General features: G+C 33.3%; 1 protein-coding gene across 1 annotated transcript; it reads right to left on the bottom strand.

The window, feature by feature from the left end:
* Positions 1–522: 522 nt before the first annotated feature.
* Positions 523–9336, bottom strand: LOC128997632 (uncharacterized). Its single transcript, XM_054423271.1, has 3 exons — positions 8753–9336; positions 6816–6923; positions 523–2927 (listed from the first exon to the last, which is right to left on the bottom strand). Exons 1-3 carry the CDS (start codon positions 9334–9336, stop codon positions 611–613), a joined length of 3009 nt encoding a protein of 1002 aa, XP_054279246.1. The 3' UTR covers positions 523–610.
* Between the last annotated feature and the right edge of the window lie 5571 nt (positions 9337–14907).

Genomic DNA, 14907 nt, shown 5'->3' on the forward strand with positions numbered 1-14907 from the left:
TAGTTTGGGGTATTTTATTAAACCTTCCTCTCTAAAGAAGGGCTACTTCACAACGTTGTTTTATTGTTTGTATTTATTTATTTTATTGTTAACTAAACCACAGAGAAATAAGGTACTGAGGAAACAGTCAATGGTGCAAGTGATGTCTATTGTCTAACACCAGTAGCTGGTGTCATGTACAACGCTCAAGATGGAGGAGGTCCATGGGCTGTGTCCGATAGGAACTTTCGCACATTGCTCGCCGCTCAGGTTCTTCCTTGCTCGTCACAAGTAGATTTTCCCTAGCATGTACTTATGCGCTGCGCACATATAACATACGAAAGCGCACTGTCGTCTCGTAAGCAAGTCTCCTATGTACCTTTCTTCTCTGTGACAAAACATTTTATTTTTCAAGTAACAGTGAGGAATAATGAAAAAAACAGCATTTAATTTCTCACCCAGCCTGCTTTTATCAAGTTAATTTGAGTTTGGATCAGATTTTGATTCCATGAGAAAAAAAGGATTTTCCAAATAAATTAAACGTTTCAAGGTTAAAATATATAATTCATAAAAGTACAAGTGTAATGAATATGCCCAATCAAATAGAAAGCCATTTCAAATCATTGAAGCTTTATATGTCTGCACTAGTGTTACCCTCCTTGTTGTTACCGACTCCTTCATTTGCTACAAGAGAAACTTCATGAAGTTCGATTTCTTGACTGTAACTTTCTGGAATATAGAAATGCGAAAGAGAAGTCAGTAGTGCGATCGCTCTTATCAGAGAATCTGGAGGATCCAAGTCTGTGACTGGGGCACCTTTAATATTTTCAGGAATATCATCAAATGTTTTTGATAAACTCAACAAAAAGTCTCTTACATTTTGTACTGTCAAGGAAGAAAAACTCTGTTCCCTCTTAAACTCTGTACACAAGTTTTCTTCTACACTTCTATCACCATCACTGTACAAGATGTCTAAAGCTTTCAAAAAAGAATAAGGGGGGTCAAGGTCGAGAACATTCATTGACTTAAGTCGCTCTGGAACATCGTTTAAAATGGTTGATAGATATAAGAACATGTCGGATACATCTTGTATTGTCATTACAGAAGCTGATAGGCCTATGAAATGCTCAAATTTGGAAATATTCTTCTCTAAATCTTCAGGTCTTTTTTTGTCTCTGTTAAAAGTGTACAATTTAGGTGTGCGGAAACTCTCTGTATCTAATGACGAATTGTTCTGTACATTAAAATTGTCTTTCAAATCTTTCGGTTTATTTTTACAATTGTTTAGTTCAAACTTGCTTTCCAAGAGCCCTGTAAGTTGTTCTGTGTTTTCTCCTCCTGATTTAAAACAATCTCTGAAATAAGCTGTTGAGCCAAGAGCATAAAGCGCCTCAATCAAGGATTTGGGCGGACTTAGAACAGATATAGATTCGGATTGTATATCTATGGGAGATTGTTTCAAAGAAGTAGACAAGAAATAAAATGTTTCAGCCAAACCTTTCACTAATAAATTTGTTCCATCAGCAACTCTTTTCTTTTTTTCAACATTTGAAAAACTCATACTTTTTTCCAATAAATAGTGGCCACAAACTTCGTGGGATTTCTCTTTGGGAAAGGACTTCAGTCTTGTCTCTTGTAGATATTCAGGAAGGTCATTAATTTTTGTTGAAATCTTCATTAGTACGTCGGATAACTCCCCCACTGAGTAATCCCATGGACAAAATTCATAAGTGTTACTTTCTATAGCTTTATCTAAATCTCCCATGCGTTTAGCAATCTCATTTTCCTCAGCGGTGTCATTAAAACCGGATACAACTTGGAGGGTTTTGAGCATCTTGTCAATTTCTGATTGAAAGTCACAACTATCTGGAGCCTCTCTGAAAACCCATTCGGAATTAACTCGCTCAATCGTAGTCTTACCACTAGCCAGCTTTTCACTTTTGTACTGGTGTTTTAAACCAAGTGTCGAGGTTTCATTTAATTCTTCAATATCAGATTTATGGTTTGATAAATTTAAAGGGCAAGAAGAACTATTGTTCTCTTTGCTTGTAAAATCCACAGAATCTTCTTCTGGCTTGTCATAGCTAGTTTCCTCTTCATCTTCATCTATTTTTTCCATAATTGTTATATAGCATCCTTGAGGTCTGTAGTATAAAATATCTTCATCAGCCAATTGTTTTCCTTCTATTTCAGTCTTAAAATCCTTTATAAACCTTTTAGTTTCATCGTCACGAGGGTCATCTTCATCGTCATCTCCAAAATTTGAAGTTGCACTTTTATACTCTACACTCTCAAGTGAACTACTGGGTGACTCGTCTATTCTTATAACTCTTTCAGATTCTCTATTTTGATTCAAAATTTCCTCTTTCATCATTTTCATCTTCAGTAATTCTTCTTGTACTAAATTTTTCAGTTCCGGTCTAATGTTTTTAATCTCATCGGAGTTCCCATTTGAAAAACAAACGTCTTCACCAACAGCGTTCAAGCTGTACTTGTACTTTTCCAAACCGTCTCCAGCTTTACTTTTTAAACTTGTTCCCTTTATGAGTTCCTGATCATAGGATCCACCATCTCCAAAATCACTTCCAGATTTCAGTCTTTTGTCACAACATGATTTTAACACCTCTCGAATTGGCTTTGGTATTTCAAAATTGCTTCGATCTAAAGTCTGTTGGGAAATTATTCTCTCTACCTCTAGGGCTGCTCTCTTGACCTCCAACTTGTTTTTGGACAAAGTCCTTCTCAACTGTTCCAGCTTTTGTTCCAGTTCCTTGAAGTTGTCTGGTTCAATCCCCGCCTCTGTTCTCACCATTTCCCTGATGACCCTGATGCGTTCCTTGCTTTCTTCACTTTGCACTGCTTGGTTTGTTACCTCCTCCTCAATATCACTAGAAGTCATGCTTTGCAGTACATTCATCACAAGCTCCTTGAAATATCTGTCTCTGTAGCTGCAAAATAGATTTAAGGATTTTATTAAATTTAGTCAATTTTGTGACACTTAATTTAAATTACAAACTAGCAGTTTTACCATGGATTTGAAACTCAGTATGGATCTGGAATGAAAGAAAAAAGTCATTAGAAGCTGATTAAAATAGAAAGAAGGCTACTACAATCGATTTGACCCTTTCTCAAAAGCATTACGTGGTAACTTTAGAAGCGAAGGGGCCGAGTCCTAGATTGAAGTTTAAAATAATGAGCCATGAACCTTCCTATGTACATATAGACTGTCTCATCAAAGGTTCTCGTCAGATTGGATCCTTGGAATAGACCTATGTTGGACAAAAATTTAGGTAATTCAATTTGAAATTTCAAAATGGTGGAAATTTAATTTGTTATAAATTAAATTGCTAAAATAACATGGCAGATTATATGAAAAATGTCTAATACACTTTAATTTTTCATTTAAAATTTCCTATCAAATGACACCAATAAAAAACATATCGAATAACAAATAGCTGAAATATTACGAGTTTTAGTTGTAAAGCAGACAAAATAGGGTGCAACCTGACGAGCTTCACCACAATTTACAACTCAAAATCGTGATATTCCAGCTATTTTTATTCAATCTTTTTAAGCTCAGTTATTATTCAACTTTGAACTGGTGTTTTGTAGGATTTTTTTTTTTCAAATGCAAAATAAAATGTTTTAGATTTTTTTCATCCATGTTTTAGTAATTCATTATGTCATAAAAATTAAAATGACAACCAATTTTAAATTTCAAATTGGACCAACTTAATATTTTTTCAACATAGGTTTCTTCCACCTTAAAATACATACTAAGTTTTCATAAACATCACTTAGAAATGTTCAAAGAAAAAATTGTATGTAATAATAATTAAAATGGTGGATATCAGGTTAACCAGGTTTTTGGAGAACATATTCTTGATTTTCTTTTTATTTTGACCCATAAAACAGCTTTTCGAAGTTTTGGCTGTTTACTTATGGAACGCCCTCTGATGTATATGTATTGTTTTCATTTTGTGATTTGAAAAGGATAAAAGTTAGAAAAGGACATTCCTTTGAAGACAAGCTAAAACTCTTAATAACTGAACATAAATTAGTTTTCACAAAAAATCACGGATAAAAGCCATTAAACGTTCTTGGTTTTCCAGAATCTATATTCTAAAATTTTAAATAAACTTATAGAAGAAGTAAAACGGAAAGCTTTTAGGAGACAAATAAAACGTAAATGGTAAAATATTGTATAGTTTCTAGTTTCTTATATCCATAAAAAATCTACATTCATTTCCCGAACTTTCCCATCAGAACTTTGAAAATCTAGAACAGCCTTAGGTATAACACTAACAATATAAAACTAGAAACATACTTATAGCCATCCTCAGTATAGTAGTTATTTCTGTATAAAACTTCTGTTCCATTGAGCCTTAGTTTTTTTTTAAATAGATTTATTACAAACATTTAATTTTTTACAGGGTGATGAGATTACAATTTAAGTTGGTAGCTCTATGCAAGATAAACAGCTAATGTTTCGTAATTGCACATTAAAAAAATATATTCTCTGTTAGGGAGTGTAATGTAATTTAAAAAAATGTTATAATATTTCTACTGTTTTGAATGGGGAAAAGATTTTGTGCAATGACAACTTATTAAGGTTTAGAAAATACATCGTAGCAAGGGAGAAAATAGATAATTTCATGGTGGAATGGCCTCTGGATCGTCTGAATTAACTATACAGGGTGTTTTTTTAAAAACTTGCATCTTTATTTATGTAAAAACCGCAATAGATAGAAATATGCAGTTTGCGGGAATCATCTATTGACGTAGGGGGACCAATTGTTTTGAATTCAACGTTACATTCACATTCCCCCCCTTCCCCCCCCCTGCCCACAACTTAATTTTTTTAAATAGCAAGGTACCCCTTGTGACATATCATATAAAAGAGCATGAAAAAAGAAAATGTTTGATGAAAAAAAATTGAAAATCGGTTCATAAATTTGTGAGATATTCCCCCCTCACCCCCCCGGAACTTAATTTTTTTTTAATAGCAAAGTACCCCTTGTGACATATCAAATGAAAGAGCATGAAAAAAGAAAAATTTTGGCAAAATTTATTTTTCATTTGATATGTCACAAGGGCGGGTACCTTGCTATTAAAAAACAAGTTATGGGTAGGGGAAAAGGGGGGTGATTATCTCACAAATTCATGAGCCGATTTTAAATTTTTTTTCACCAAAAATTTTCTTTTTTCATGCTCTTTCATTTGATATGTCACAAGGGGTACTTTGCTATTAAAAAAAAATTAAGTTCCGGGGGGGTGAGGGGGGGAATATCTCACAAATTTATGAACCGATTTTAAATTTTTTTTCATCAAACATTTTCTTTTTTTATGCTCTTTTATTTGATATGTCACAAGGGGTACCTTGCTATTTAAAAAAAATAAGTTGGTGGCAGGGGGGGAAAGGGGGGGAATGTGAATGTAACGTTGAATTCAAAACAATTGGTCCCCCTACGTCAATAGATGATTCCCGCAAACTGCATATTTCTATCTATTGCGGTTTTTACATAAATAAAGATGCAAGTTTTTAAAAAAACACCCTGTATAGTGGTTTAAATCACCTTGTTGCTGTAAAAACGATCCTTTGTAGTTAGTAAGACTACAGCTGTTTCATGCTACGAATGGAGCACATCATCAGGTCAGAAGAATGTCAGGTCTTCATATTCCTCGCAGTGGAGTTCGTCAAAAGTTTAATAAAAAGTCATTTTGACAGCAACAAGGTAATTTAAACCACTATACAGTAGATAATAGCGATCATATTTGGCAACGGTGGAACGCATGAATGTGGTTCCGAAAAAATGTTTAATTCGACCTTGGATATGATGAATGGAATTAACTGGTATCAATAAAATTTGCAATAATTATTAAAAATAAGGTCCCGGGTTCAAATCCTGCCTAACCAACAATAGATTTTAAATAAGTGATATTGCGCAACCCCTAAGCCTGAGGTAATGTGAAAAACAATCCCGGGCTCGTGGGACTAAAAAAAGCTCGTGTCCTGGGACAAAAAAGGTTATTATAAGTAAGTTATATGTTAATATGCATTGATAAACAACACAGCACAGCATGCATTTCACGATTTGATCACGTGATAATTGAAAGTCTGGACTGTCACATGTTGATCAGCTGATCAGGTGGTATGTTGTTAACAGCTGATTCAGCACTGATAGTAGGCAGGACAGCTGACTATCTCGCTCTGCTACCACGGCAACAATACCATACGAACTGATTTAACTTAACGTTCCTAAACGTTATGTGCACTGAGCTATAATTCTAACTGGAGGTAGCACTGAATGTCAAAGATGCGTGTCGCCAGCCGCCATGTTTGCGTGAGGTGTGAGTTATAAAGAAGCCATGTTATTGGATGAAAAAACTCACTGCTATACAGACCTAGTTATAGAAGCCATGTCATTGGTTAAAAAAACTCACTGCTATACCAACCTAACAAAATCATCGACACGCTCTTGACAGACTTCTGCCATGGCAGTGCTACCTCCAGTTATAATTTTAGCTCAGTGGTTATGTGTACGTTTTATAAAAAAGAACACAGAGTATTGACGTAAAACATCTTTATGCTATGGAATTGATTACGGCCCAAATAGTGGTGGTGAACGAATGATATGCATGTATCTGAAAAGTGTTAAGTGTATTATTTGATCCTACTGCAGCATTGGACTAGGCTACCTGTTAGTGTTAACATACGTTTTGTCTAACTTACTTATTACAGTAACAATACACCAGGTAGTTGCCAGGAGGAAACATTTGTGTTTTCTCCGTTGGTACACCTGGTATACGTGAATTGATGAGTTGGTACAACTGACCAGACTGTGGTGGCCGAGCTTGCCCTGATGAAGGACCGTCGCTCTTTCAGCAGATTCGGGTTGAGTTTTCCTTCTTCATAGAGTTCGACGAGTTCCTCCAATAGTCTCCTAAAAATCTAATATTTTAGTTTTATCAAATTTCCCATATTGATGAGGCTGTTTTTAATCCTGACATTGAATTTTTTGCAAAATTTTGCCTAATTTCTTCCCCATACTTATGGAGAAAGTATTGTTTTAAAAAATGAGTTAGTGTTTTGGGTGGAAATAATTGATAAACCGAAATAGTGTATTAAAATATAACTGTAGTTTATGATTTAATTTTAAAATACAAGTTCATTGATATAATTGTGCCAGATATTTTATTCGAATGTTATAAGAGATATAACAAAATGTCAAATTGTAACTGACTTGGATTTTTCATTTAAACAATTTTGGTCAAGTTGAAAAAATTATTTTAGATAGGCTACAATTTTTCCAATATGGCAGCAAACTTTGATTTTTTTATGGAAGACCCTATATTTTATGATTGTTTTAGAAAGTAAATTGCTGTTCGTTAGATATTTTGTTCTCCGTAAACTGAACTATGTAGTTCTCTAAATTACCACAAGAATGAATTAGAATTCATTTTTTGGACTAAAGTCTGTTTATAAAGTGAATATTAGTAATGAGACCTCTTGTCGTTATGATGATATAACATGAGCGACAAGAGGTACCTTTTCTCAGACCATGCAGAGGCTAATTAAAAGATTTATTACAAGGCAGGTGTTCCCGAGTACTCGGTCTTTTTAAGGGGAGTCTGTCCCTTTTACGCCCTAATGCTATTTTAATGGGAAGATATGCACCAATATAGGTACGCATTCCTCAGCAACCTATTAACCATTTAAAGTGAAATTTTTACTACATGATCTCTATGCCATAGGGTACCCGGCTTGCTAGTTAAAACTTAAATATATTCTTGTTTTTTATTTTTTATTTTTATAAATAAAATATGCAATTTTTTTACCTGATTTATTTTGTATGTTACCTTGGTAATGACTTAAACCAAATCATTTTAAACTAAAAGAGGTATCAAGCACTACTCACCATGATGTGAAGAAGATGTGTGTGAAGTTTCATATTGCTATCTCTTATAGTTTTTAAGTTATGCGTACCTAACTTTTAAAAAACACTATTTTCGGTAAAACGCCCTTGAAGTTCTAAAGGGCTTAGGTCGCGCATCCTAAGAACATTGAAAAATATCGTGCAGTACTATTTATTTGTTTTTTTTTTAATAAAAAACTTTTGCAAAATATGAAGTGTTATATATATAAATAAACACAAAGAATTGGAGAATTTTTTAAGATAAAAATAAAAAAAACCTTTTTTTTCACCAAAAAGGTACAGACTCCCCTTAATGTTAAATGTTTGTATCAATGTGCGTGTTCGTGTTCTACGTACTTATTTGTTAAATGACGACCTTCATATATGGAGATGAATAACGACGCCTTGTACAGCCTGAAGATTCCCTGTGAATCGAAACTATAGTTGCCACAAGCAACATTTTTGATTACTGAATGCAGGTATTTAAACCATTATAAATATTCAAGCGTAATCCGGAGGCTAACAACTCTTAAACATTATATTATTTTTGCCTAAGTTAAACAAGAATAGTTGTAAATTTGTATATGCGTTTGCAGAAGGAATGTGGATCGTACATGAAATAAAAATATCGATATATCGAATAAATTCACCGACAATAATGAATGTTTCCTTTAACAGGAAAGTGCCGAAGTAACTTTTGAAATATCTATGAAAGGACTAAATACTTTTAAACCCTCGTGTGTATTTCCACCCATGTCCTATTACGTTCTTCCTTACGTACACAGGCCTAATCCTTACGTTCTTTACTACCAACACCAACACCTACTACTTTAGATTCTTTAGTCAAAGATTCTTACCTAGTAGCTGCTACGAAACCTTGAGAATAAGCCGGATCATTAACAGCGTCACCAAGAGAGTTGGATATCTCCAGATTTAGAAGAGCTTCTAGAGATTTGGTTCTCACAGGCCTTTTAGAGTCAGCGATTTGGATAATAGACCTAGAGATTCCTTCAAACTTTGAAGAAAACTTATTCAAAACATCTCTTAACACTTCTTCCTGAGGAGGCGGAGTTGATATCGGGTTCTTCAGGGTTGACTGCTTCGACGAAACATCTAAGGTATTTCCGAAAGTTCTTTTTGAAGCTGAAGAAAGTCTAGAGTTTGCAGATGTGGCAGATCTAGGTAATGGTCTAGAAGGTAAATGTGATGCTGTACACTGGTTCAGTTGCTTAGGTGAAACATTTTTATCCGCAATTGTCTTGCAATTTAAGGGTTTTGAATCACTGTTGTATCCAATCGAGATTGGTTTAGGTCTCAAATAAGTTTCAGGAGTCGGCGAGCAATTCTTATGGAACCCACTTTTTGCAGACGGTGGTTTTGCTTCTTTCACAAAAGAATCTTTTCTAGTCTTCAAAGGCGAATTTGCTGGACGATTTTGCATACTTCAACTGCATCGATTTGATTGGGGTTTTTAGAATTTAAAACACAGGAATTTAGAATATAGTTGGTTACTAAAAAGGTTAAGAATTATTTTTGTTTACAACATATGTTTAAAAAAATGTTAGTCTTCGCATTGAGAACTAGCGTTGACTTTGAAAAGTACACTTCTCATCTAATTGTAAACAATCTGAAGTTTCTTTTTCGAGTTTTGTGTTTGTGACGCTTGAGCGCTAGTGCTCACGAAACTTTTTCATGTTAATTTAGGATACATTTTCGGATTAAATTTGATCTTCAGCTATTATCCAAAATGAAAAGCAATGGTTTATAAATAGATAGTACAATGTATGAGTATGTTTAAAACATGTTTAATTACAAAACACAAATATAAATACTCTTATACAGAAGTCCCAACGTTTACTTTGAGTATAGTTTTGTTTTTGACCCGATCTGCAAAGTGCCTTTAGGCCTTTCTGACCACAAGTGCTGAGCTTGGCTTTGAAAATGTTAAAGAATCTTACACAAGCAAAATTGTTTAACATACTAAGTTTCACAATAAAAAAATATTGTACCAGGGTGCATACTTGCATTAAACATATTTGCTATCAGGTTGATGGTTTAGCTGGAATGTGTATTTAAGCTCCGACTAGCCAATATAGTTGCACTATACCTTACTTTCCTTAAATTTTGAATCACAATATATATATATATGGTAAACAGTGTCAGATAGGGAACATATAAATCAAAGATTGATAATTTTTCACTTTAAATTCTAATAAATTAAATGACATTTTACATAATATTTCATTTATATTTGTTATATATCAAATATATCTACTATATATTACTGCAACATTAAGACGGTACAAATTTGGATGAAGTTGAGCCACTGACAAAAAGCGCTGATACAAATTATTACTAATTTCTGTCGAATACAAGTGTTTAACCATAGATAAAACATTGTGTTTGTTTAGTCTATGGTTTAACCAAGTCAAACTTATATGAAGACTTATTGTAAGCTATGACATCTTTATGCCACATAAAATACTGAAAAAATCAAATTCCAATTTTAGACTGTAGTTGTGCTATTTAAAAGGGTTATTCAATTATGTTTTGTTTCAATAGAATGTTTAGATGTAAAGCTTGTGTTTCATGTCTGGTTCATGTTGGTGACACTGGGCGCTAGTGTCGACAACGTTTTGCCTTGTTTTAAGGTTAGTTTTATGATTTGTGCTTTACTTTTCCATTCTGAAATCAGAGGACAAGCTACTGTTTGTATTTGGATTTTAGCGAATTTCCCTATAGGGAAGTAGCTATTACCGTAGGTCTCATGGTAAGACTTAGGCCCGGGACCGATTTACTTTTTCATTTTGATGTCCCCAGAGGCCAAAAACACCACTCGTTCAAATTTTTATATATGTATATATATATGTGTCCGTGAACACGATAACATGAGTAATTTTCATCCGATTTTGATGAAATTTGGTTTGAAGGTGTAAGGCGGGATAAACGTGAATGAGTTCGCGATCCAGCATGATCGGACAATGGGAACAGGGTTTTATGGGGGGTTTTATGGGGTAAAAATTGGTTTTTCTCAATTTTGACCCTCAAAACACAAAATTTCCCAATTTTTCTCTAAACCTTCTTAAAGAGCTTAAAAAAACAAACAATTCAGTATATCAAAGTGTTTTTGTACGGTTATTGGTTACGGAAAAAACTAAAAAAATGGTAAATTTAAAATTCCCATGTTATTCTTATGGAGAATATTGTAAAATGTTGTAGTTTGCTTGTTTATGGATATCTTTTGATCAAACTTGGCAAATATATTCATTTTATACTAAGCAATAATTATTTTACTTAAAACACACACTTTATTAGTTTCCTTGTAGCAGCAAACCTAGGTACTCGTTAAACCTAATGTTATTTAAATAGATCAATTGAAAATCAATTCAGCCAAATGGAAATTCGCTTAGGCGTCAGGTTTGCTGCGGCGGGGGTATTTTTTAACTACTTTTGAAATAACATTAAATACATCGTAGATAAAAACACGCCTCTAAGGGCTCCAGATTGGATCGTCAAAATGAATTGTCTTCATAAGGATGGCAAATCTACCAAGGCTAAGTATGTGTAATCTATGACAAAACGTAGGATAAAGCAGGTCTATATCTTTGGGATATTTACTTCAGCATCCAAATAATATAAAAGAAAACATACTTTCAAACTACAATAATTGACTAAATAAATTCAAATCAGCTGATTTCGGAAATTTAAATGCCCAGCATTGAAAATGAGAACCTCGAAGAACAGTGGATTCTTTTTCTTTTTACAATATTGAAAAATATTGTAAATATTGAAATTGATATTGAATATTGAAAATATTGTCATTGTATACGCTGTAGAAAAGCGTTAATTCCGAACTTTGTTCTGAGTTTATTTCCTTCACCAACTTACTTTTATTTAGATCCCGAAAATAATGTGCATCTAAGTTTAAGAGGTGCAAAGATTTTAATTCAAAGTGGTAGAAGGAACTATTGGGGAATCCTTATATACAATACGTGAAGGCAATTTCTACGAAACACTAATCATCCGGACGGATTTTTACAAACGATGTGTCAAAATTGAGTAATTTTTGTGTAGACGCCCCCTTTCACCAATTCCTGTAATAAAATTCCAGGGGCTTTGCCATACAGGCCATCAAAATTCCAATGTATTTCTTTTGAAGAAAATTTACTAACACAGCTGTCTAATAAATCTTACTTCAGTGGAATTGGTCATGTGTCAAGATAGTTTGCGTCATGTGTAGGCCTACATGTTATTTGTTGAATATAAACAATCAACACACATAAAACAAGTATTGGGTTGGATACAAATTAAAACGCAGTATCTGTAACTTTAAAAATACATCTTGCACAGTAAGCGATCCCCGCCATTGGTCAGGTGACAATACTACTCGTCTGTGATTGGTCAACCTGACAGCCAATCAGAGGCTGGGCAAGGTGTCGTATATAAACTCACTGCTCAACTCCCCGGTGTTTTACTCCTTTCAAGTGCGCGAACTTCAAAGTAATTAGTGAGTTATTAGAATTGTGAAAAGTGAAGTTCAGTGAGTTTTAGTGAACTTAAGTGTTGTTAAAAGTGAACTTCAGTGAGTTTTAGTGAATGTAAGTGCTTAAGTGTTGTGAAAAATGAATTTCAGTGAGTGTTAGTGAACTTAAGTGTTGTTAAAAGTTAACTTCAGTGAGTTTTAGTAAATTTAAGTACTTAAGTGTTGTGAAAAGTAAAGTTCAGTGAGTGTTGGTGAACTTGAGTGCTTAAGTGTTGTGAAAAGTGAATTTCAGTGAGTGTTAGTGAACTTAAGTGCTGTTTACGAACTTCAACTAGTGCTGACGAACTTCAATCGTTGCTGAGAAACTTCAACCACTGCTGAAGAATTCCAAATGTTCTTCAACTTTGGGTGAGTCAATTTTCACTTATGGGTTTATTTGGTGTTTTTTTTCTGTTGTTTTGTCTTTTAGTAAACATCCAGGACGACTGATGCAACCACCTTTTCCTACAGGATGACGAGTATCAAGTAAGTTTAAGTAAGTTACTGTCCCATTTGGTATTCTGGTACAGGTAAACGAGTGGCGTGCGAACCTCCCCTGGCAACTTAAAACACAATTTAATTGATTAAAATTTAAATCAAGATCTTTTTAAAAGTTAAAAAAGTTTGTAATAATAAACCAGGGGTTTCGTATCTGGTCAAGCTCGTGGAATCCTGAATGGGACAGTAAATAGTTTTAAGTCTTAGTGATTAATTGATTTCTTAATTGTGTCAAAGTGAAATATTTTTACAATTTGAAATAGTCTACCCAATTATATTATAAAATTTAATACGCGGTATAATTTCTTTATATCTACAGTTTAACTTCGTTGTTTTATTTTCATCATGAAATATTTACGTGAAATCGTATACAAGATGAAATAGTAGTCATGTTATTTAACACGTCAAATAAAATCATTTATTGAGCCAGAATTAACGATATAAACAAGTTGTATTGGTTAGGTCATTAAGTAGAAGTTTTCTTACGTATACGGTATGTTGTTTAAATCTATGGGTTGCTTAATTGTTTTACTGTAAGAGTGTTAGCTAGAAACATTTTTATTATATTTCGTCTTCGCAGTGAAATATATATTTTAGTTCTACAGTTTGTCTTAATTGAATTGCTTTCCTTATGAAATAATTATGTAAAAACTATACTGATACATAATGTATTTTTTTAAATATAAATTTATCTTTAATTGTTTTACTGTAAACTTGAAACATTTTTATAAGATGTTTCCTTCTCAGTAAAATATACGTCATAAATGTTGATACGTGTCGGTTTGTATAAGTTTATATAACAGTTTATAAAAACTTTTTTACTGTCATCACAAAATATTTAAGTACAATATCGTGTACGCATTAAATGAAGTATTGATAAAACTATCGATTTGTTAAGTTAACCTGAAATAAACAAAACAGAATACAGTAATACAAACAAATAATCACACCTGATTTTAATAAGGTACAAATTGAAAGAATAACATACAAATAAGTACAGCTGAGTTATTTTTAACCTTAGGTATATGGAAAGTTCCCTTTAGAAAGAAAATACGACCTTAAAGGGCAATTAATGAAATAATGGATAGTTTTGCGCAAGGTTTCTCGTCATGACGAACATTTTAAGTTTATGGGTTATAGGGGTTTGACTTGTAGTTTTCTAAAAAGTTCAAGGGTACTTTGGGATTAATATATGGATGATAAACATGTATACAAAAAACAAAAATAGAATATTTATTTTATTTAGTTGCCTGTGGATAAACAATGTTTTTTGTTTTTTAGTTAGGTGTATGAATATACAGCGTGTAAATTAAGTCTTGAAACAAATCTGTATTTTTTATACCGAAAGAGATGGAAATATTCTGTTTGTGGCGTTGATTGTTAACAAAGTTTCATTAATTTTTTACATCAAAAATATTTTTTTACCCCCCTAACAGGGTAGGGGGTAGGGGTGACTTTTTTAAAAATTACCAACCCCCATTGATTGACCTCTCTTTTTTAAGGATTTGTCAAAAGAAACACAATGACGCAAACCCGAGGTGTATATCTCACCCCTAGCCAAAATATCAGGTATTTCAAAATGTGATTTAATGTATTTACTGTAAAAAGCACCAATTTCACAAATTGTGAAACAAATCTGTATTTTTTAAACCGAAATAGATAGAAATATTCTGTTTGTGGAATTGATTGTTAACATAGGTTCCGCAATTTTTTACATCAACAATATTTTTAACCCCTTTAACAGAGTAGAGGGTAGGGGTGATTTATTTTTTTAAATAACACCCCCTTTTGAGTGACCCCTCATTTTGAAAGGGTTGCCAAAAGAAATACAATGCCGCAAACCCGAGGTAGATATTTTATCCCTAGCCTGAATGGCAGGTATTCCAAAATTTGATTTATGTGGAAAATCACCCATTCACCATCCATCCATCCAAACTTTCTCACTTATAATATTGGTAGGATTTACATAATCAGTCTTACACTGGATGATAT

Source organism: Macrosteles quadrilineatus, unplaced genomic scaffold (assembly GCF_028750875.1).
Source record: "Macrosteles quadrilineatus isolate MER2022 unplaced genomic scaffold, UCM_ALF_1.0 Scaffold_6__1_contigs__length_79288215, whole genome shotgun sequence".
Taxonomy (NCBI): domain Eukaryota; kingdom Metazoa; phylum Arthropoda; class Insecta; order Hemiptera; family Cicadellidae; genus Macrosteles; species Macrosteles quadrilineatus.

Bases quoted from the DNA above. Each gene is read 5' to 3' on its own strand.
- LOC128997632 (XM_054423271.1), bottom strand. From the start codon at position 9,336: ATGCAAAATCGTCCAGCAAATTCGCCTTTGAAGACTAGAAAAGATTCT. The intron at 6,924-8,752 runs GTAAGAATCTTT...TTAGATTTTTAG, and splicing joins GGTTTCGTAGCAGCTACTAG to GAGACTATTGGAGGAACTCG. The intron at 2,928-6,815 runs GTCAGTTGTACC...TCTATTTTGCAG, and splicing joins AGCTCGGCCACCACAGTCTG to CTACAGAGACAGATATTTCA.